Raw genomic sequence first — 24,625 nt, 5'->3', positions numbered from 1 at the left:
CTGTAACACAGAAGTCAATCTGTGGCTCAATGATCCTCACCCTCAGATAGAGGATGGAGTGGTGACCAGGGAGGTCTGTGGAGGGATTTATTGGGGAGGCTGCTGTGATTACAAGACAAAACCCATCAGAGTGAAAGCGTGTCCAGGCAATTACTATGTCTATGAACTTGTGAATCCACAATTCTGGTGGTGTGCAGGATACTGTACAGGTATTGTGCTTTTCTCATTTATTTAAGAATCTCAAACCTTTTTGTAAATGATTTCTGAATGACATGAATTCTTCCTTCTTTTTAGATGTCAACACTATTTCACAGGCAGTTTCCACTATAAGTCCAGATATAACCACTGGATCCAGCATCACCTTGAGTAAGCTGTAAATAATATGAACGAATATATAAGTGTTATAAAAAAAAATAAAAATAAGAATAATTCACTGAAAGATTTGCATTACAGTTTAAATTGAGATTTTTATGCATAAACATTTTCACTCTTACACAATCGCATTGTGTCTAAAATGGTTTATGAATCTCATGATTATTACAGTGTTTCACTGATTCATATTTGCACTTGTGAAGATCATCATTCTAATATAACTTGTTTGTGTTGGTCTCATCATCTCTCACTAACAGATTATGACCCGTGTAATAACTACAACATGCTCGACAACTACTGGAGAAGCACACTCAATTACTGGTCTAATTATGGATTCATATCTGATCATGATGACACTCGTGTAGAATGGGATGGCTGGTATCGACTCTTCATTAATGGATCAAGTGCTCAGATGCCTGAGTGGTGTTTTTATTACATGTCATGTGGAGGTTATAGTTCTCTGTGGCTTGGTGGCTCTCATCCTCGGCTAGAAGATGGAGTTGTTACTCGTGAAGTTTACGGCTCCCGTGATTATCAGTGCAGTCGCTACAGATCCGACCCGATCCAAGTCAAAACTTGTCCAGGAAATTATTATGTCTACAAATTTACCAGACCAACTCTTTCAATCCCAGATCCTGTATATTGTGCAGGTACATTCATTCATCTTTATATCTGACATGCTTGTCATGAATTATATTGATTTATATTCATATTATTCATTTGAATTTATTTAATCTGCAATATATAATGTTCTCTTTCTATTTTTTCCTTAATAGTGCCTTTCTCCACCCCAAGTGTCGACCCCTGCTACAACTATACCAGTCTGGACGAGCCTTGGAGAGCCACAGACAACTCTTACTATAATAACTATAACTACTATAGTATGTGTGATTATAATGTGGAGTGGAATGGCTGGTACAGGATGTTCTACAATGGTGAAAATGCTCAGATGCCAGAATCATGTGTAAATCAGTACATGTGTGGCACTTATGAACCACTGTCGCTCAGCGGTCCTCACCCACAGCTGGAAGATGGAGTGGTCACCCGTCAGGTCTGTGTCTCCTCATGGTGGAACGGCTGCTGTGACTACACATCCCACCCTATAAGAGTCAAAGCCTGTCCAGGAAATTACTATGTTTATGAGTTTGTCAAGCCAATGACTTGTGGAGCTTACTGTGTTGGTGAGCACTTTTATGATTTTCAGCCATTTACTTTTCTGGATATTGTTTGAAGTGAATTTAAATGATTGTTGTTAATATAAAATGTTCCTAATACCAGAAGCCTCAAGTCAGTCCAACTCATCAGCGTCTACAACAACAGAGACGATCCCATCCATAGAATCCATTACTCCACCAATCACAACCACTGGTAAAGTCTTGCTTCCTTCATAAACTCTCTTGAGCATCTTTTTGGACATGTATTTTTATTAAACGTGATCTCTTGAAATGTTCCTGTTTATCACATTAAGTAAATTCATAGCTAAATTAATTTCTGCAGAAAATATTTACAAAAATCACATTAGTAAAAAGCAATACAGCTCACAAATGATTATGCAAACTCTACTGTATATATTTAAATGTAAACAGAATGCATTTCTAGACAAAGTGATAGACAGTATCTCACAAAACTAGACCTGAATTACTCTGGCTTAAAGGGTTAGTTCACCCAGTAATGAAAATTCTGTCAGTAATTACTCTCCCTCATGTTGTTCCAATCCCGTAAGACTTTCGGGTAACGCTTTAGATTACAGCCCGGAAAGTACTGCGTAATTAAAATGAAAGTACAGTGTAACTTTCGGTAATTACAGTGTACCTATAAAGTACTTACGTGTAAGTATAGGGGAACAATATGTAAAGTCTTGGGAATAAAGGTGTAACAACCAGGAAAATACTGCGTTATTAAAACGAAATTTCAGTGTAACTTTCGGTAATTACAGTGTACCTATAAAGTGCATACGTGTAAGTATAGGGGAATAATATGTAAAGTTTTGGGAATAAAGGGGTAACAACCAGGAAAATAACAAATTATTTAGGCAAATTATTTAGACTAAGTATTTTAGAATCTTGGGAGCAATTTAGCGAGTACATACACTGCACCTTTTTGTAATAATAGTGTATAAAAATACATAAAGGCTTTTTTTAAATTACGGGGTACATATCAGTGCATTTATAGGCTAATTTGTTATTATTGCAAAGGTGCACTGATTAAGTTTCAAGGCAAGTAAAACTATTGCAACTTTTTTTTTTTTTAAATGCTGGGAAAATATACTCTTGTTCCATGTAGTTACAGGGTAAGTATGAAATTGCGGGCTGTAAATTAAAGTGGTGTTTCTTACCCTCTTGTTCCGTGTAGTTACAGGTTAAGTATGACATTGCGGGCTGTAAATTAAAGTGGTGTTTCTTACCCTCTTGTTCCGTGTAGTTACAGGTTAAGTATGACATTGCGGGCTGTAAATTAAAGTGGTGTTTCTTACCCTCTTGTTTCATGTAGTTACAGGGTAAGTACAATAAAAACACATGTACACACACACAATCTGATATCACTCGGAAAACTTTATTTGAAAAACAACTTATTTCAAAACGGATTTACAGCACTTTGTTTCTCTTGCTTGGTTTCCTCCTCATCTTGTTCCTCTTCTTCTGAAGTGAAACGATAAGCGTTTGTAAGAAAAATACCAAATATTTAAAATTTTTAAACTGTAGACTATCGCTTCCGACCAACTGTCACCTGCGCGTTCATGAGAGGGTTGAGAGAAAGTATAAATACAAGTTGTCCGCGTCCGAGCTGTGCGCAGCTGTCGTGTACGCGTCCAAACTGGAGTATAACAGAGGCTTAAAGCGTGACGTAAGCGCACCGAAAAACCAATGTTGAATTATTATTATTTTTTTTATGTTTTTATTATTGCTCACAACAAAATACAAACAATAACAGATAATAATAATGAAAAACAAACCATGCAGAAGAACAGAGACACCAGTTCTCGCGCACGTTTCACATCAAACTCCCGCGAGAATGCAATGAACGCTAAGCTTCACCAAACGCGAAGCCATTCAAGCCGCCCCTATGAAGCCGACTCTCATGCACTCGCTGGTGAAAGTTGGTCGGTAGCGAAAAGATGAGTAAATTATGAGAACATTTCTGGGTGTACTGTATTTTCTTTTAATACATAATACAGAATAGAAAAAGACTCCTTAAGATTAGGCTAATCAGTGGAACGATAGAAAAAGAAGAGGAGGACCAAGAGGAGGAGGAAGCCATGCAAGAGAAACAAAAAAGGACAAAACATGCTACTCTATGTCAGGACTTTAGAATTTGAAATGAAAAGTTGATTTAAAAAAAATGATAATAAATTAAATAAATAAGAAGTGTAATATGTTGTAAATCTGTTTTGAAATAAGTTGTTTTTCAAATAAAGGTTTTCCAAGTGATGTCAGATTGTGTGTGTACATGTGTTTTTATTGTACTTACCCTGTAACTACATGAAACAAGAGGGTAAGAAGCACCACTTTAATTTACAGCCCGCAATGTCATACTTACCCTGTAACTACATGAAATAAGAGGGTAAGAAACACCACTTTAATTTACAGCCCGCAATGTCATACTTACCCTGTAACTACATGGAACAAGAGGGTAAGAAGCACCACTTTAATTTACAGCCCGCAATGTCATACTTACCCTGTAACTACATGAAATAAGAGGGTAAGAAGCACCACTTTAATTTACAGCCCGCAATGTCATACTTACCCTGTAACTACATGAAATAAGAGGGTAAGAAGCACCACTTTAATTTACAGCCCGCAATGTCATACTTACCCTGTAACTACATGAAATAAGAGGGTAAGAAGCACCACTTTAATTTACAGCCCGCAATGTCATACTTACCCTGTAACTACATGGAATACTTACAGTCTAAATAATTTGCCTAAATAATACATGTGTTTTTATTGTACTTACCCTGTAACTACATGAAACAAGAGGGTAAGAAGCACCACTTTAATTTACAGCCCGCAATGTCATACTTACCCTGTAACTACATGGAATACTTACAGTCTAAATAATTTGCCTAAATAATTTGTTATTTTCCTGGTTGTTACCCCTTTATTCCCAAAACTTTACATATTATTCCTCTATACTTACACGTACGCACTTTATAGGTACACTGTAATTACCGAAAGTTACACTGTAATTTCGTTTTAATAACGCAGTATTTTCCTGGTTGTTACACCTTTATTCCCAAGACTTTACATATTGTTCCCCTATACTTACACGTAAGTACTTTATAGGTACACTGTAATTACCGAAAGTTACACTGTACTTTCATTTTAATTACGCAGTACTTTCCGGGCTGTAATCTAAAGCGTTACCGACTTTCGTTCATCTTCGGAACACAAATTAGACATCGTTAAAATAAGCCAAGTGACTACAGTGGCTCAACCTTAAGTTTATCAAGCAACGAGAATACTTTTTGTGCGCAAAAACCCCCAAAGATAACGACTTTATTCAACTCTTCATTTTCTTCTGGGTGGGCCTGAGTGAGTTCACGTAGTGTAACAGCGCAGCGCTTCTGGGTTGTACGTCAGAACGTACTCGGTTACTAACAGAACGTAGGCTCACTATTGGCCAGCATCACACACATGACCAGTGTTGGCCAGTAGTGAGCCTACGTTCTGACGTACAACCCAGAAGCGCTGCGCTGTTACACTACGTGAACTCACTCAGGCTCACACAGAAGAAAATGAAGAGATGAATAGTTGAACAACATGAGGGAGAGTAATTACTGATAGAATTTTCATTTTTGGGTGAACTAACCCTTTAAAGTTAATCAAAGAACAAAGATCATTGCTCACTGCTCTTGACTAAATAACTTTTGTAGCTTTAATAAGGATTAGTCTATATTTAATTTATAATTTATGCAATGCAGACTGTTTGATAACTTTATTCAATTTCTGTAAATGTCCTATCTGTTAGACAGGTAGGAAGGGCAGAGGTAAATAAGACATTTATTATTGGTTTATGTGAGGATTGTTTTAAGTTCACTTAAATAAAAATTTGTCTTTTTTTTTTTAAGCCTAATAATTGTAAAACAAAACTGGTTGCTTTCAATTACACTGTTGAATGGCTGTAATTCAATATAACTTGGAGATTAACTGTGGAATTATTACATTATAAAATATGTAAAAAATGTATAAAAACATAAGTGTTTTTAATCGTGATTAATCACAGAAAAAAATGTGATTAATCTAGTTATTTTTTTAATCCATTAACAGCACTTATGGCTAAAAAAAAAAAAATATAGCACTTTATAAGTGCTGTCAATTGATAAAATAAATAAAAATAAAACGTTTTAAAGTTGAAAGAACAAACAAAATTTTCATTTTCAATCAAGAGTCTGCAGACCACCACCACGTGAGAATGATGTTTTTGCAAATAAGTGGAAAAGAGTGTTTTGAAATCACTGACTTCTTGAAGTCCATTTGCTTGTAATACTCAGATTTGGCTGTTTTTATCTCGTTTTGTCAGCTAGATAAAAGAAGTTGTTCTGAAAGCTCACGACAAATTGTCTTCAGCTTCAGCTTAAAATGTAAATGAAACAGTGAGCTTAAGTAAAGAGAGTAAACTGTTTCATAACATAACCACTACAAAAAATACACATAAAAAACATTAATTTATTCATTCCGCAAAATATATATTTTTAATATTTCCATGACAACAGCTCCCCCTGTTGACCCCTGCTACAACTACAATATCCTGGATGATTCATGGAGAGCCACCAACAATCAACATTCCTCTCAAATAATGTGTGACACTTGGGTCAGCTGGAACGGCTGGTACCGTCTCTTCATTCAGGATCAGAGCGTTCAGATGCCAGACACATGTGTTGATGAGTATAGTTGTGGCACTCATGCTCCACTGTGGCTGAACGGAGGACATCCAACAGTTGAGGATGGTGTGGTCACTCGAGATGTCTGCGGTCACTGGAGCAATAACTGCTGCGCTTTTCAGTCCAATCCCATTAAAGTCAAAGCCTGTCCAGGAGATTATTATGTCTATGAGTTTGTGAGCCCAACTGCCTGCAGTTTGGCATATTGTGCAGGTAAATATATTCACATGTGTTTATGTAAGAGATAATTTGTTTCTTTTTTAATCTAATAATTATAATTTATTTCAGATTCAAGCAACATAAACACTACCACTACTACTGTCACGCCAGAGACAACCACAACAGAAACTACAACCATGGACACTACGACTGGTAATATGATGTATTGTGTTACAATATGGAGGATTATTGATTGGCATCAGCAAATCAGATTAATGTTATGGGTTTGTGATGCATGTAAATAATTTTAAATAATTTATAAAGCTATATAGGATATTATATTATATTATGTTATCATATTAAAGTGATTCAGCCATAGGCAAGAGGTCAAAGGTAATCACAGCCATGCAGATTTAGGTCATAATGCTGTATCAGATGTATTTCATTATGCATAGATTGCAAATATTATGATGGGAACATTAAGGTAAATGAAATTTAAAAATGATGACTATGGTATTACTAATAAATGTTCAATACTGTTTTGTTTTTCTCTCAGACAATGGCATCAATATTACGAGCCGATTTTATCCATTTGGAACTGGAGACTCAGTAAATGGACGCATTGATGATGGAAGTTCATCTGTTATATACCTCCAGCAGCCATTTATATTTTTTGGGCAAACATACAACCAAATTTATGTAAGTCAATCTGATATGAAAGGATATTGGATTATGAGTGTCTAATACATATGTCTATAAACTCTCTTTGAGAAAAGGTAAATGGGAAAATGACCATCACTGCTGTTTAAAATACTGTTGCAAATAATTTTGCATATTTTATAAGTATCCTCCACATGATAATAATACCTCTTCTATTTCAGGTTAACAACAATGGACACTTGACTTTTGACGGGGCATGGTCCAGCTACTCTTCATACCAGTTCCCAGCTTATGGAGGGAAAGACCTCATTGCTCCATTCTGGACAGATATTGACAACCGTTGGAATGGTGTTATCTCATATCAACAGTACACCTCTGGCAGTGTCCTTACACAGGCGACCCAAGACATAAACCAATACTTCCCTGACTTGAGTTTCTCTGCTTCATGGGTCTTTGTTGCAACATGGGATAGAGTTGCATACTTCTCCAATTCAGGAACAGTAAGTAGAACAATTTGATACCATGGAGACCGTCATGTGCCCATTTAAAAATAAAAATCGTATCCAACATGTTTTCTTGCTTCACTAAAATTTTTTTATTATTATTATTTGTCTTTTTTAAGGAAACATCATTTCAAGTGGTTTTGATTACAAATGGCCATCTCTCATTTGTTGTAATGAACTACGGTGCAATCGCTCCAACTCAACGATATGTACAGGTAGGCACAAGATGACATTGATATGATGTATTGAACTGTTTATTACTAAATAATCAGAAATCTGAATGTCTTCCTTATCATTAGGCTGGTTATGACACCATCGACTCAAGTCACCATTTCTCAATTACTGGATCACTCCAGAATGACATCACAAGCCTACCATACAGCAGCAATGTCAATGTGCCAGGCAGATGGGCCTTCAGAACAGATCATGGAACACGTGGTTGTCAATTTAATGGTAAAACTGCTTTTCTGATTGCATGAAATATTTGCTAATTTCTGGAAGACTATGAATGACTTATTCAAATGTAATTATATCATGCTAGTGAGCCATAGGTGAAGCCTTCCAGTTTTGGTGCACATTACTTTTGGTGTTTACATCCATAAACTCTTTGTTATAGGTTTTCCAGTGCAGCTGGGAGACTCCTTCTGGAGTGATTCCACCTGTCAGCAGAGATGCTCCTGCACCAGAAGTGGCATCCAGTGCAGCTTTGAGTCCTGTACTTATTCCCAAGCTTGTCGTCCAGCTGCTTTCCAATACTCTTGTCAGAACATTCAGAGACAAACATGCACCATCTCGGGTGATCCTCACTACTACACCTTTGACAATCAGATATTTCACTTTCAAGGAACCTGCACATATGTTCTGTCAGAGGTTAGTAATGGTAGCCTAGAAATCTAGACGCACCCTAGCGGCAGCAAAATGTATTTTGCAGCCAGGGCAGTCTAGCAACTCTCCTTTGACTTTCGAGCTGCACAAACCTAAATTGGGTCAGGCCAATCACATCGTGTATAGAGTAGGCGGGGCGGGCTTAGCATAATGACGACAGAGAATGGCGGCTGCTGCTGGAGAACGTTCTGGTTTTATGAGACGCCGTCTAGGGCTTAAATCAAACTTCATTCACGCACACATATATGAAACGCTTGCATACACATATACTAAGTAGTACTAACAGTAACACACGAGACGCGCGGAACTCTCCGCACACATACTCATCTGAGTTTGTGTGTGTGTTCGTGTCTCAGATGAGTATGTGCGTCTCGTGTGTGTAGAGTTTGCGTGTGTGTGCGTGAGCGACTTGTGTGACGTTGTGCATTTCATATGTATTAGTTTGAGCATTCAGCAGTGTACATGTATGTGTGACTACTTAGTATATGTGTATGCAAGCGTTTCATATATGTGTGCGTGAATGAAGTTTGATTTAAGCCCTAGACGGCGCCTCATACTGGTTGGTTGAAGCGCTGTCCTATTGCGTGCAGAGGGAATTTGAAAGACAGCCGTTTATCCCGCCCCACGGATTGAGCCGTGTCTATGGAGAGTTGCCAGACCCAACATCTTGATGTAGGTCTGGCTTGCCAGGCTATAGTAATGGTGCTATGGGTTTCCATTTATTGTAGAACAGAATAAAAAAAAAAAAAAATCTTTTACTTATTCTGAATTTTTGTCATTGTTTAGGCTTGTGGAAATGGTTTGCCGTACTATCGCATTGAGGGGAAAAATGAGCATCGGGGTAGTACTCATGTGTCATGGACTCGGATGGTCAGAGTATTTGTCTATAATGAAGAAATTGAATTGGTCAAAGATCACTATTATGAGGCAAAGGTAATAATCACTGTATTGCTGTAGTGTTGAGTTGAGTTCAGCCATCCATCCATCTTCCTAATTTCTTTTTTATCAACATTGTCAAGGTTAATGGGACCTTTCTAGCAACACCATTCACCCTCCACAATGGATCCATCCAAGTCTATCAGTCAGGGTTTTCCTTGGCCATCAGCACAGATTTTGGTCTCCTAGTGACCTATGATGCATATAGCTATGTCACCATCTCTGTACCTTATGACTACCAGAATGCCACATGTGGTCTGTGTGGGAACTATAACCTACATCCTGGAGATGACTTCCGTTCAGTCTCTGGAGAGATCTTGAGCTCAGATGTTGATTTTGCCAACTCTTGGAAGGTAGAGGGGGACACCGATCCTGAATGCCATGATGTCAGGTGCACAGGTCTCGCTTGTGCGGTTTGTACCAGCAGTGAAATGAGCCTTTACAGTGACACAAATCACTGTGGAATCCTGGGAGATGTTTCGGGGCCTTTTGCATCTTGCCATTCTGTGTTTTCACCACAGACCTACATAGAGAACTGTGTCTATGATCTTTGCTTAGGAGGAGGTTACCAGCCTATTCTTTGCCAGGCTCTCAATGTGTATTCTGCTCAATGCCAACAGCAGGGTGTACAACTTGGACAGTGGAGACAACCAGGCTTTTGTGGTAAGTGCCATCTTTATTATAAGTAAGTCTGGCAATCAGCTTAATATAACTGAAATATTTGTGCAAAGTAAAAAATCCAGAGTTTGATGCATATTCTTATTTCTGCTTTCCATTTCCAGAAATCTTATGCCCTGAGCGCAGTCATTTTGAGTCTCATGGAACAAGCTGCCCTGCAACTTGCAGTAACCCAGCTGCCCCAATATACTGCCCCTTGCCCAATCAAGAGAGCTGTATTTGTGATGATGGGTACATCCTCAGTGCTGGACAATGTGTGCCTGAAGTGAACTGTGGTTGCACATTTGAGGGCTTCTATTACTCTGAAGGACAGTCAGTAGTGTTGGACGAGGACTGTGGGAGACAATGTGTTTGCAGTAGAAGGTCAATGGTCTGCTATCAGCACCAGTGTGGTCCAGCAGAGGTGTGTGGACTCCATAATGGTGTGAGGGGCTGCCGACCCATCAGTTATGCTACCTGTTCGGTTGAAGGCCTGGGTTCATACCACACATTTGATGGACAAACTTTCAGATACCCAGGAGCTTGTGGACTGACCCTTGCAAGAGTGATGGGGCCATCCCAGCTACCATACTTTGTTTTGACAGTGGAGAAAGTACCCAGAGGCCTTCAAGACTTTTCCAGGTTCCTGAATTTTGAGGCAGGAGGAACTCATGTTTCCATTGAATTGGGAGAAGGTAGCAATGTACAGGTTAGCTAAAGAATCTTAGCATGTCATTTATTTGGAGCAGTTTAACTAAATTATTTAAAACTAATATGCTAGATCAATTAACTTTTATATTGTCCTCAGGTGGATGGACAGATGGTTGGCCTTCCCATCAGTGTTGGTTCCAGTCAGATCCACATCTATCACAGTAGTGTGAAGGGTTTTGTGTTGGAGACAAACTTTGGAGTGACCGTTAGAGCTGACTGGCCGCACATTGTCCGAATCACGGCTCCAACCACTTACAACGGTACACTTGGAGGTCTGTGTGGGAACTTAAATGGAAACACTAATGATGAATTCTACAGCCCAGATGGGGTCCTGCTGGATGACTCCCAGCTATTTGCAGATAGTTGGCGTGACGGATCCCTATCAACCCACTGTGAGGACCCAGCTGACATTTGGGAACCAGGACTTTATCAGAACAGAAGCGAGTTCAGTGAACTCTGCAGCATCATGGCAATGAACGATGGACCATTTGCTGAGTGCAGAAGAACACTAGACCCTTGGCAGCGGATTGAAGACTGCATTCAGATGCTGGAGCGGACGGAGGGTGCCAGGGAGGCTCTATGTGAAGCCCTGCGAGGGTACACACTACACTGCCAACAGAATGGCATTGCAGTTGGAGAGTGGAGGACCATCACCCACTGCGGTTAGTATCTTGTGATGTGATAAGATTTCAGAATTAAAAGTATATATCTTCTTCAAAATTCTGATCATTCATTGCCTTTTCCATCCCGTTTTGTTTTAATTATCCCAGATCCCAACTGTCCAGCAAATACCCATTTTGAACTGTGTGGCACATCCTGTCCTGCGTCCTGCCCTAGCCTCTCGTTTCCCTTCCAGTGCGCTCTGCCATGCCAGGGGGGATGCCAGTGCAATGATGGACTAGTGCTGGATGGAGATCACTGTGTTCCCCCCACTGGTTGCGGCTGCCACTATCATGGCCGCTATCGGCAGCCTGGAGAGCAGTTCTGGCATGGTGAAGAGTGCCAGTTCCAGTGTGTCTGTGATGGAATCACTGGAAATGTCCGTTGCACACCATCATCTTGCAGTGACCAAGAAATCTGCAGTGTGGTGGAGGGGGAGTATGCCTGCCATCCTCGTCCACATGGTAGCTGTTATGCTGCTGGAGATCCACATTATAAGTCCTTTGATGGAACCTACTTTGACTTTCAAGGCACATGCCGATATGTGCTGGCCACAGTATGTAATGATACTCGTGGACTACCACACTTCCAAGTGGAAGCAAGAAATGAAGCATGGAATGGATGGCCTGTGTCAATAACTGTTGAAGTTTTTGTCAATGTCTCTGGGCATCTTGTTCACATGTCACAGGATATGAACGGTTATTCTTCTGTTAAGGTAAGCAAGTCCACTGTAATCAATGTAATTATTGATAAGAATGGTTGAATAAACAAGCTCAACTTTTTCTTCAATTAGGTTGATGAAGAGATCAGAAACCTCCCTGTCTATCTTGACTCTGGTCGAGTGTCTGTCTACTCCACAGGACAGTTTGTCTATGTCTCAACTGACTTTGGTTTCAGTGTCGTTTATGGTGGTTCCTGGGTGGTAAACATTGTTGTGCCAGCAGACTACAGTGGAATTATGTGTGGCATCTGTGGTAACTTTAATGGCCACCCGGAGGATGACTTCCTCACTCCTTCAGGTGCTCTGGCACCTTCAGCAGATAAGTTTGGGGCAGAATGGATGGTTGAAGATGACATGTCATGCAATCATGGCTGTGGGGACCATTGTCCTTTGTGCCAAGATGAGAGCACAACTCAAGCCTTGTGTGGGATCATCAGAGACAATCAGGGCCCCTTTAGCTTCTGTCATGGTTCTGTAGATCCACAAGCCTACTTTGATAACTGTGTGTTTGATGTGTGCATCTCTGGGAACCATAACGATGTTTTGTGTCGCTCTGTCCAATCCTATGTGAGTGCTTGTCAATCTGTCAATGCCATGGTCTACCCCTGGAGAGAACTTGCATCGTGTGGTAAGTGACTGAAGATGTGGATGAGATTTTTAAAAAGACCAGTGCAATTAAACTAAATGTTTATTTATTTCCCTTATTCAAGGTGTTTTCATTTAATCTCAAATATTTTATACATATTATTAGTAACATTTATGTTTCATGTACATACTTTTGTTGTTACATTGCCAGTCATGGACTGCTCATCAAACATCCCAAACAGTCATTATGAGGTGTGTGGAACAGACTGTGGCCACACGTGCGCCAGCAGCATCGATGCTAGTTGTGAACACACATGCTCAGAAGGTTGTTTCTGTGATGAGGGATTTGTGAGGAGTGGAGGACTCTGTGTACCAGTGGAACAATGTGGCTGCTTATATGATGGATTCTACTATCATGTGAGGATTAAAACATCATGTTTTTATGTTAAGACTTATTATACAGGGCACTGGATAAGGGCAACATACATCAGCTCAAACAACTGTGGTATTGCCATGGTACAAAGATGGTATCATCATAATACTTGCGTTTACATTCACTCCTAAAAACTACATGGTGATACCATGATTTATTTATTTTTGTAAAAATACTCACTGATATTATGTTATGGAAATGTAAAGTTTGTTGTCATTGTTGATTTTGTAGATTGGTGACCAGTTCTGGGATTCAACATGCTCCCAACGCTGTCAGTGTTTTGCTCCAAATGATCTACGCTGCACTGCATCTTTCTGCCCAGCGGCCATGGAGTGTGCGGTCAGAAATGGACGTCGTGACTGCTTCAGTCCAATGTCCACATGCACAGTCTGGGGCGACCCCCACTACATCACCTTTGATGGGGCTGTGGCCCACTTTCAGGTATAAACTGGTAAACTGCTGTTTTTTGCAGACAATTACCTTAACTGTTGTTTTGTGTCCCAGTAGACAAATTAAAAAACTAACAAAAAAAAAGGTTATTCTAAGGATGGTTATTGGTTTTAGAGTATCTAAACAGGGTTGGATTTTAAATGGACTTCATAAATCGAAGAATATTCATATATTTATGAATTTATGCAATGTCTTACAAGATATTTATGTAAATAAAGTGAAAGAAATAATGAAGACTATGGCCTGGTTTCACAGACAAGGCTTAGATTAAGCCAGAATTAGGCTTTAGTTTAATTAGGACATTTAAGTAGCTTTTATAAACTTGCCTTAGAAAAAAACATTAGTGTGTGTATCTTGAGTCAAAACAATGACACTGACATATTTTATGAAATGTCAGTGCAAGTTGCTTTCAGTTAAAACAGCTCAAACATGCATTTAGTCTGGGACTAGGCTTAAGCCTTGTCTGTGAAACCGGAGGTAAGTGTATTGTGTTAATCTTACCAGGGCACGTGTTCGTATGAGATTGCCCAGACCTGTGGTAATGTTACGGACAGTGATCTGCAGTTCCGTGTGGTGGCCACCAACAGGCACCGGGGGAACATGGTGGTGTCATTTGTGTCTGCAGTGGATGTTTGGTTGTCTCAGCATGAACAACATATGCACATCAGTATTGGGCAGAACAGGAGAGTAAAGGTAAGTTACACTTTAAACGTACACTATGTAATTTTTTTTTGCCGCTAGGGGTCGCTAACCTCTTACAATAACAAAGGCGTAGTTTGATGACGCAACACTTGCTAAGAATTATGGATCTTGTCGTCAACGTCAAGCCGACCAATCTAATAATGTTTATGGATGAGTAAATACATCGATGTTTTTATCATGACTGTGATATGAAGCAGTTCGGGATTGCTAAAAGACCGCTATCAGCTCCACACGCGACACGAGTCCCGCGGATATAAAAGGAATATGGACATTTCATTCTACCGAACTACACGCAAGTGCAGAATTACTACTTACAGGTCAGTTTATTAGACAAATTAAACTTGTTAGGTAACGCAGCGCAGTGTTTCCCCTACCATTATATAAGGGGGGCGCCCCGCCCTCCTAACGGCTCCCCCCGCCCCCCTTGGAGGTCAAGTAAATTTGATTTGATTTTCTTTATAGCGACAGATTACAATTTGTTATTTTATAAAAAAAAACCCTAAATGGCCCTTAAGTAATATGTTATTTATCTTATTTCCACGATGGCATGTCTTTTCTGTCTGTGTTTACAATTATCCCAATGAGTGCGCACACTCACACACAAACAAACACTTGCGTCACATACAGTTGAGCACTAGCGGACAGAGAGCGCGCGGCTGGAAATGTGTCGCTGAACTGAAGATGGCAACACTCGCTCTACTGCGAGTAGCAGCCGGAGTAGCTCTCCTGCTCCAAGTCTAACGCCCGTTTCACATATATTTCGTTTGCGGTGAGTATTTTTTTTCCGTACCCATGTTAACAGAGCTTTCACACTGCACGAGGATGCAGTCCGTCGATGATCGATCTGTTCCAGTTGCGGTGCGTATACAGCAGTGCAGAGATCGTTTCTGCACCGAGTCTATTTCTGCTGTGCTGCAAACGCTGAATTAAAGTGACAGCGCATGTTTCGTGGTCAAAATGAACACCACCGATTGACCTGAAAATGTAGTAATTTCACCATAAGTGCGATTAATTAAATAAAATGTAGTAATCTCACCATAAATTTATTTAATTAATTACTACTTTTTTTCACTTTAAGACTGAGTTAAAGCAAGGAAAACTACAATTTACCTCAACAAGGCGACATAATGAACAACACTCGTCTTGTTCGTGGAGGTGGAAAAACAAGTTCTTTGTGACATGCAAGATTTATTGTATTAAAATTTAAATACAAAAGATTTTAATATAAGTACATGGTTAAATATTTTACCACTTGCTTGAGCAACTTAATATATAATTATATAGCAGTAATGTATTGAATAATACATTGTTTAAATTGTGTTTACGTGAACGCGCGTTCACAGCAGTGGTGCGTCTGACAGGATTATTCTCTCCAATAAATGCATCATAGAAATAAAAACTTCTCATAAAAAAAGCCCATTTAAAATTTATATATATATTGGTTAGTATTTATAAATCTTTTTTTAGTTGTTAGTTAAAAAATAAAACTATTTAAGCTCTGGTCCATTAATATTAACAAATACTTCTATACATTTAACAAAGGTTATTTGCAAAAGTCAATTTTAAAAAGATTTAAATATGTTTATTTATTTTTTTAAAGAGATATCTTATGTTAACATTTTTTAACTTTTACAAACCATTACCCTCCCTGTCAACTATGTGACAGATAGATAGATAGATAGATAGATAGATAGATAGATAGATAGATAGATAGATAGATAGATAGATAGATAGATAGATAGATAGATAGATAGATAGAGATAGATAGATAGATAGCGTCTGTGTCAATTTTCCCCACTGCTATGGCAGTACGAACGGAAACCAGGGATAATGCGGATATGATGCCATTGACGGCAACAAAACGGAAATAAAGAAACGGGACTAATTAAACGTGTCTTCGAATTAAATTACAAATTTCTCCTAGTTTGAAAGTTGTTGGAAACAGTCGGGATAATGTAAGTACACAACTAAAAAAAAAATATAAGATAGATATAGTGATTTGTGCTATTTTTAAAGCAAAAAAGTTACATATTGTACCTTTAATTGATGCCAATATAAATACATATTTCACTTTTTGTCTCTTTTCTTATGTTGAAATTTTCTGATTCTCCTCCAGGTTGATGGAAATGCTATTGACACACCAGTCTATCAAATCAATGATCTTGTAGAGGTACATGAGGATCAGGGATTTGTAATTCTAAATGCATTCAATGAATTCATTGTCCATTTTGATGGACATAGCAGCCTTCTAGTCAGAGTGAGTGAAAGATTCTCTGGATCTCTATGTGGAATGTGTGGAAATTTCAATGGTAACCCTGCGGATGACAAAGTGCTGCCCAGTGGAGAACTCGCTTCTGATGACATTTCCTTTGGCCACAGCTGGAAATCAGACACCAGCATTCCAGGGTAAGAACCGCAAGACTTTAGGACTGTCATTTTTACCTGGTTGTTTGTGATCCAAAAATGTGTCTCAGGTTTGTTTTGATGGAGTGGTGGACAGGGAAATAGTTTAATGTGATTTGTGGAGTTCTTGCAGCTCAAACAATAGGGCATGGCACTATCAATGCAAGGCCATCATTTGATTCCCAGGGAATAGATGAACTGATAAAATGTATGTCTTGAAAGCAATGTAAATCATTTGCTATTAAAGCCTCTATCGAATGCATGGAGTGAAATGTAATTATTTGCTGCTGACAGAATGAAACACTGCATACATTTAACATTTGCATTTACAAATAAAGAGATAGAGAGAATGGCTTCCAAATATTTATTTCATGCTAATGTTCAATTTTACTACTTTTATTTTGTTTACTTTTAGTATTGTGTTGAGTTCTCAAATTAAAATCTCTCTGATGAAATAGTATAAGCATATAATTGACCTGAAGTTTCCTTGTATTCTTCAGCTGTGGTGCCAGAGACCAGACCGGTAATGTTGATGAGTGTCCACACAGGCAGAGGTATTCTGATCTCTGTAGTATCATCACCAACACCACTGGCCCCTTCCAGAACTGCCATCTTCATGTTGACCCGGCACCTTACTTCTACTCTTGTGTGTATGATCTGTGTCTCTACACACGTGCAAATGGCATGCTATGTTCAGCTGTTGAGGCCTATGAGACAGCTTGTGCCATCTTGGAGACACAGATCCCAGAATGGCGCTCGGGTCTCCGGTGCGGTAAGTCAAAATCACATTTCAGCACAGATTATTTTGTGATTTTTGTCACCAGCGTTGGGGGGTCTATAGGATTCAAGTTTGCTGTTACTGTTTTTAGAGAAACTGGTTCCAAATTATTCAGAGGATGAATGAGTTGATTTTGATCTAACCTTTAACTGATTTTTCTAAACTAATAGAAAAGAATGACAATTTAAAAACAAGATTAATTGACTAACTGACTATGATTTTAATAGCTATGATTTTAAAAAATAGCAGCACTACCATTAGGCTATTTTTTAGCAATGCTACTGCCCAAAACTGCATGTCACAATGAGCCAGCAGTACCGATATTGGACTTGGCAATGTAACCGTTGCTACACATTAACCCCCCCCCCAAATGTAATTATTATGGTCAGGTGGATGGAAAGTGTACTATCTGTGGATCTCAGAGGAAATTATTAAAAATTAAATGACCCATTGATTCCACTAGAAAGAATAATTTATTAACTTGAGGAAGACAGAGCAATGTTCAGGGGACCAGAATTTTAAGCTCTGATTCTGTTAACATGACTCAGTGTCTTTGTGTTGTAGTTCATCTATCTGTGCTTTTCCTCTTAGATGTGAGAGATCGCTGTTCTGAACTCAGCTGCTCTGAGGATGAATGGTGTGGGAAGAAAAATGGTGTTTATGGCTGTTTATGTAACGATGACCAACCCAGACCACAACCTAACTCTTTTGGTTGGTATCATTCAACAAAAAAACAAATATAAATATATATATATATTTTTTTTTTCGTCATTAGTTGCCTTTTTCTTTTTTAACAATTCTGACAATCTTTTGTCTTTTTATCCCCTCTCAGAGTTCTCAGAAACCTGTGAAAGCAGCTCTGGCTCCATATCTGTGTCTCGCTGTCAGCTCTTTGAGGCTGGTTTTCCAGCTGATGTCTTACACCTCAATGATCCCAGCTGCAAAGGAACGGTCCGGAATGGCAGAGTGGAATTCCATTTTGATAACGATGAACACATCTGTGGTACAAATCTTCTGGTAGGTTTAACTATGTATAATCTATTCAGTACACAATCTAAATATTTGTAGTGTCTGATAGAACCAACAGAAGTTTATCTGACCACTTGGGGAATCTCTTTTAGACTTTGAGAAGTCTGTAGAAAGGTCTGTAAGGGCACTGAATAATCAATCTGTAACAACCAAAGGAAGGTCCCAAACAGACCTCCCTATAGACTTCTCAAAGTCTCAAAGAGATTCAAAGGGGAAGGATACAGTACACCACAACATATACACCACATAATGCCACAAAAGACACTGGAACTTATGCCCACATTCTTCACAATTAATTTGCCGTTGACATACATTTTGGGCTTTGTAGTTTTTAATGATATGTATGATGTTGAGTTACAAAACAAAAAGGTTTCTATTTACTCCAAGTGCATAGCTCGGCAGAGGCTGTTTACACTAATGGTCCTTGCACACTGAGTCCGAATTTTTCGTATGCTTTTTTTCGTGTTCGTGATTCGGTGGCTCTGAATTGTCAAAACACCATTCAAAATGCTTGCTACAGATGCGAAAACACAGAAAATCGAACCTGATCCGAATTATTTTATGACGGATGAAAGTTTTGAAGACAGTGTGCAAGCGTGATTGACAAAACATTTATTTGTATTTATTTTTTAACGTGCGAAAATTTCGGATGCGAATTTTGCACTCAGTGTGCAAGGGCCTTAACTCCACCCAGGTCTTTAATTGGCCTATAATTTAAATTGGATATTGTGTCTTCGCGTTGATCCGACAGGCTGAGACATTGACTCGACACGTGCAGCTCTTATTACCACACTCAAAACCATGGCTCCCTTCCTGGACCTTCGAGGACCTTTACTGATCAGCAGATTCAATATGATAGGGTCAGGGGAAGGTGTAGTGTGGGCTTTAGGGACAGAGACAAGTAATGTCCCAGTAAGGTAGCATCATTAATAATTATTACTACAATACCCTAAGATTCAAATAGTAAATGCCACTATTTGCACGAAGTATAAATAGCATCTAACTACTTTTTTTTACTTAGTGCAAAGAAAATACTGCTGTAGTGCAAATGACTGCTGCCTTTTTAAATACCTTGAATTCAATTTAGGCTAAAATACAAAATGTTATATTTGTTGTCCACAGGCTAACAGCACCCACTTCATCTATGATAACTTTATTCTGGGGACACCGAGGTCAGAAGATCTCATCATCAGCAGAGAGAAAATCCTGAAGCTTTCTTTCAGCTGTGCTTATCCTCAATCACAAACACTTTCCATGAATGTGGAAATCAACCCACTGGAGAGGTGCGAGTCAAATACAAATTCTGGTTTCAGCAACACTACTGTTATTAAAGGAGTAGTTTACCAAAACTGAATATTGTGTGTTTGTGTTTAATATATGCTACTCCTAAAGCAGAATTTTACCCATAAAACAAAGAGGTTTTAACACAGATATATCCATTATTTCAACAGCATTGTGAACAAGACTCTTCCCGCTGGTGAAGGCAGATATCTGGTCCGGATGATTCCATATGAGGATGATGAGTTTACCCGGCCCTTCACTGGTAGTGTGGATGCAGAGCTCAACCAGGAGATGCATGTGGAAGTTCGTGTTGAGGGGGTCGACAGCCGCCAGTTTGCCCTGGTGATGGACACGTGTTGGGCTACACCTGTGAATGATCCTGATTACAGCCTCCGCTGGGATCTCATCCTTTCAGAGTAAAGCAGGGCTTCTTTCTATTTTTTTAAGCCTTTAGCTTTTACTCAATGTAACATTTGAATAAATAATCATTTAACTTTTAGCATAGCCTTACATGCTTTGTCTTTCAGTATTTCAGAACTAAAGCATGAGATCATTTGAAACAGTTTTTTTCTGAAACAGAATTTGTCATTATCAATATTCTCAGGTGTCCCAATCCACATGACGACACAGTGAAGCTGCTGCAGAACGGCGTCTCGACATCCAGCCGTTTCTCCTTCAGGATGTTTATCTTCACTGCAAACTCCACTAAGCTTTACCTGCACTGTGCTGTTCACCTTTGCCTTCTGTCAAGCAATCGCTGCTCAATGGTGAGTTTACAAAACCTCTCATAGCTCATAAATTTGTGATACATTTTCAAGAGTAGCTTTAGTACTGTAGTTGTGAAATAATTTTTCAATGTATGTGCTGAACATCAATCTAATAGCCAATGTCCCTGTCTGTGTATATATATGGAGTATCTATAGTAACATTTGATGGGTAAATGTAAAGGTTTATGAATCTGCAGTTTATAAACCCTTATTGATCAAACTCTAATATAAATAAGGTTGGTATATTTTAAGGTTTAGGGCCAGATTTACTAAACAGGTCAAATAAGTGTGAGACACACTAAAGAACACGGATGCAGTCAGTTAATTTACATAATAACCAATGCAATCTATTCAGAGGAGTGAAGATTTGTGTAGGGGTGCAAAAAAGCAGAGCCACTGATATGTCAAAATGACAATACATTACATCTTCCCTCCTAAGTATGAAACAAGAATGCAAACATAATCACTTTACATACATATGCAGATATTGTAAACATTATATACATACAGCTGTTTACTTTAACTCTGGAATTTGCATAAAACTTGCACATCCAAATAATAATAAAGAAACATTAGCACATATTGTATGCAACTTAGTCAATGACACAATCTATCTCAACAATGAACTGGTGTAACTAGGAAGGAGAGGTTACTAGCACCTCACTTCCACAAGGTGTCTTTACTACGCCTTTCCTTGACTACAAGCAGAGCCTGTCAGGAGGCTTCACAACTCTGCCTTGTCTAGTAGTGCACTGCCCAGTTATTAAAGTCTGCTTAGCAGCCCTGAGTTCTGTAGGTGATGTTTGGGATGAACTAGGATGATCCCAGCGATCTTGGGGTGATCGAACTGTGATGATGCCATTCTTTCCTTTTTATCTGTTCTTGACAGACTTCTGACACCATGATGACACAGAGCTTCAGTACACAGCCATGCTCATACTTTTTACCTAATAGATAGATGCCGTGCACATACAAAGTAGGAGGGGACATAGGTACAACTACAGAGGCCAGAGCGTCACTTAAAAAAACGTCAAAATGACAATAAATTAGAAATGTCAAACGAGGTTTTGTGCTGGCTCTATCTGTTAGTAAATCTGGACCTTAATGTTCAAGGCTGCCCTCTTCTGGAGACATTGTGCTCTCCTTTATCTTGTTGTTCAGTGATATTTAACAGGGATTCACACAGATTTTGCTCTTTTCTCTATTAGAACTGTGCCTCTGGACACCACCGGAGAGAGGGCAGGTCTCTGGACTTCCATGACAGTGCTTCCATATCCATGGGTCCTCTGGTGTTGTCTGCAGGGAACACAGGTGAACATTTAATTTATTTTAATCATTTGTAAATAAAGGTTTCTGTTGGTGTATATTGTGAATACATTATATTTCACTGCATTTCATTATATCCCCTGTTCACAGATAAGTGGGTCCCAGAACAAGTGAAGGTATCTGAGGCTTCTTGTCTGTGTGGTTCTCTGATGCTGATACTTGTTCCTCTGATGAGTGTCCTGACACACTTTTAGCTTAATCCCACAACATTTTACATGCATATTGTTTAATGCCATTTTAATTGGCCACACTGGTTTTGGGTTTCTAAATGTTTCTTTATTTCATACCTGTTATTTGATGTAGCATAATAGATTTATTGTTCAATAATTTGCATGAATTGTTACTACATTAATACATAGATCAAAAGTGCCTAATGTTACTGAATGAAATGTCGACCCAGGACGAGCTATAGGACTGTGAAGCTTTGGAAGTGTTGATGGACTCGATCTACTCCATCTACGTTTTGATTCCGATCCAGATTCTGTCTTTGACAAAAACGTGATTTTCTTTTTGTTTAAAATGCAAAGTTTCTTCTTCTTCTTCTTCTTCTACTTCTTCTTCATCTTCTTTTTAAAGCAGAGGGTCTGTTCTTTCCTTTGATATATTGCATGTTCAGACATTCATGCAACAAAATATTCTTTGTTTGAGTTTATTTGACATAAAAAGTAGCAATACAACTGCGTTGCGCATTATTGCTCAAGGATAACACAATAAAGTTGCATTCATTTATTTCCATTGTGGTCCTTGATTTTAGAGAGTAATTCTCATTTATTTTCTTTAAAAATGTTTAATATTTTATTCAGGTAATTATTATAAGGCATGTATGAAAAGGGTCTTAATGATCCAAAAGGTAAATAAGAAAAAGAAAAAAGAAGAAAAAAAATGGATGGTTGGCCTTTTCCTTTTGTATTTTTTTTTCTTTCAGTAAAAGTATGAGAATGTTTAATGATCATAGTGCTATCTTTTTACTACTATCTTTGCAATCGTTTTACTTATTTTCTATTGTGAAGTTATGACAATATGCAAGAGAATATGCATGAGAAGAGTCTTGCTATTTTACTTTTAATTCTAAAGGCTTTGAAGAATTGTTCAGTTGAATTGTTCTTTCCAGAAAGCAAGATGTGGTGAAGTTCAGTCAGTGTTCAGATTACAATTTTATTTTATTTTATTGTACTAGTTTTTTAGTTATAGAAGGTGAAGAGAAAATGAAGTTAAAGAGCCAGTAGGACAGAGAGCAAGTTCACATTCAGGCAGTCCTCTGACACTGTCCTCGATCGAGAGCGTAATATTAATAACTGTTATTGTTATTAATACCATTGTGAATGTGTTTCTATTATTAAATATGTTTGGATTTGACAAAATATTACAGATCATATACTTAGACGATATCTACATTTGAGCATAAACAATAAGCAGTATGCCAGTAGTCAATAACCATATTGTGTGATTCAGATTGCAAATTCCTATCAAACATGTTAAGATAAATATATGAGCTATTATACATGTATGATAAAGTAGAAAGTAAGATAAAGTATTAACTGCTTTTATATGTAGTTTTAACCTATGAAAGGTATTGATTGTGTTCCAGTTGGTCTCTAAGGGTTAACATGCTGAACATGTGAAAGACTCTTTGGCCTGGTGTGTCATGCTGTATTCAGGCCCACATTAAGAACAGCCATATTTTTAACACAAATATAGAATGTATTGTATCTACAGTATACAAATCATGAAAATATTCCAGGTTACAACATATTAAAAGCATAAATGCATTAACACCAAATATGAGGTCAAAGCAAACAGGTTTCCAGAACAGCAACAACATTTGCGCATACAGTGCTATGCATAAGTTTAGACACCCATGCTAAAGTTGACTAAAAAAAAGGAATAAAAAAATCATCTTTTGGAAATTGAACTTAATGCCTTAATTAAAAAAAATAGGAAAAATCCAACCTTTAAGGACACCAATTTTCTTTGTGAATGAATAATGTATCGTAAATAAATGTTCTTCCTTAAAATACAGGGTGCATAAGTTTGGACACCCCTATGTTAAATTCCCATAGAGGCAGGCAGATTTTTATTTTTAAAGGCCAGTTACTTCATGGATCCAGGATACTATGCATCCTGATAAAGTTCCCTTGGCCTTTGGAATTAAAATAGCCCCACATCATCACATAACCTTCACCATACCTAGAGATTGGCATGGTTTTATTTCAGTTAGCCTAATAGCTGGTTTGATTTGCATTGAGAGATGATCTTATGAAAAGTACAAAGACTTTTGCACAGTACTGTGTGTCATATATATATATATATATATATATATATACATATATAAAGTTCTTAATTCTCCTTTGTAGTTTTCCTAATGAAAAGTTGCCATAGTTACGGCATAGAATCCGGAGTTTAAATGTAAGTTCAAGACACAGCTAAAAACCAAGCTCCTCATTACCATGGTTTAATGGGTTCTATGGAAACAACAACAATACTAATAATAAACTATAGTATTTGTAATTAAAAACATCTTAAACACTATAAAACAACCTCTATAAAAGTGACTTGTTTGCCCTAATATTACCCAATATTTAATGTAAAACTAATAATGTTAATATTAACAATAAATAACGTAATGTCATACTTCTACACCTTTAGTAGCTGCATGGTAATTTCTGTGTGTATTGAAAAGCTTGTAATTATGTTGTACAGTTGACCTCAAAACTTTCACAGTTTAC

General features: G+C 38.2%; 2 protein-coding genes across 2 annotated transcripts in view; both read left to right on the top strand.

The window, feature by feature from the left end:
• The window catches only part of LOC311306292 (uncharacterized protein), a gene marked incomplete at both ends in the record, with an annotated part of 48,803 nt that overhangs the window by 4,095 nt on the left and 20,083 nt on the right, over positions 1-24,625 (top strand). The window lies entirely within an intron of this gene.
• Positions 1,237-22,848, top strand: LOC311305925 (alpha-tectorin-like). Its single transcript, XM_084433960.1, has 27 exons — positions 1,237-1,553; positions 1,651-1,740; positions 6,086-6,466; positions 6,542-6,625; positions 6,969-7,111; positions 7,294-7,572; positions 7,695-7,790; positions 7,875-8,028; positions 8,192-8,445; positions 9,247-9,393; positions 9,480-10,059; positions 10,179-10,762; positions 10,862-11,426; positions 11,535-12,139; positions 12,218-12,773; positions 12,942-13,147; positions 13,395-13,604; positions 14,118-14,306; positions 16,432-16,721; positions 17,219-17,490; positions 18,088-18,207; positions 18,329-18,513; positions 19,648-19,808; positions 19,977-20,222; positions 20,411-20,573; positions 21,782-21,884; positions 21,990-22,848. The coding sequence occupies exons 1-27, from the start codon at positions 1,256-1,258 to the stop codon at positions 22,091-22,093; spliced, it is 7,065 nt and encodes a 2,354-aa protein (XP_084290086.1). The 5' UTR covers positions 1,237-1,255; the 3' UTR covers positions 22,094-22,848.

This window comes from Rutilus rutilus (assembly GCF_951802725.1).
Source record: "Rutilus rutilus genome assembly, chromosome: 16".
In the NCBI taxonomy this organism is placed as follows: Eukaryota; Metazoa; Chordata; class Actinopteri; order Cypriniformes; family Leuciscidae; genus Rutilus; species Rutilus rutilus.
The sequence above is the reverse complement of the archived record's forward strand: the minus strand, read 5'-3'. Positions and strand labels throughout refer to the sequence as shown.

Excerpts from the sequence above, each read along its gene's own strand:
- LOC311305925 (XM_084433960.1), top strand. The coding sequence starts at position 1,256 with ATGTGTGATTATAATGTGGAGTGGAATGGCTGGTACAGGATGTTCTAC. Across the intron at positions 13,148-13,394 it reads ATGATGGATTCTACTATCAT|ATTGGTGACCAGTTCTGGGA; the intron begins GTGAGGATTAAA and ends TTGATTTTGTAG. Across the intron at positions 21,885-21,989 it reads GTTGTCTGCAGGGAACACAG|ATAAGTGGGTCCCAGAACAA; the intron begins GTGAACATTTAA and ends CCCTGTTCACAG.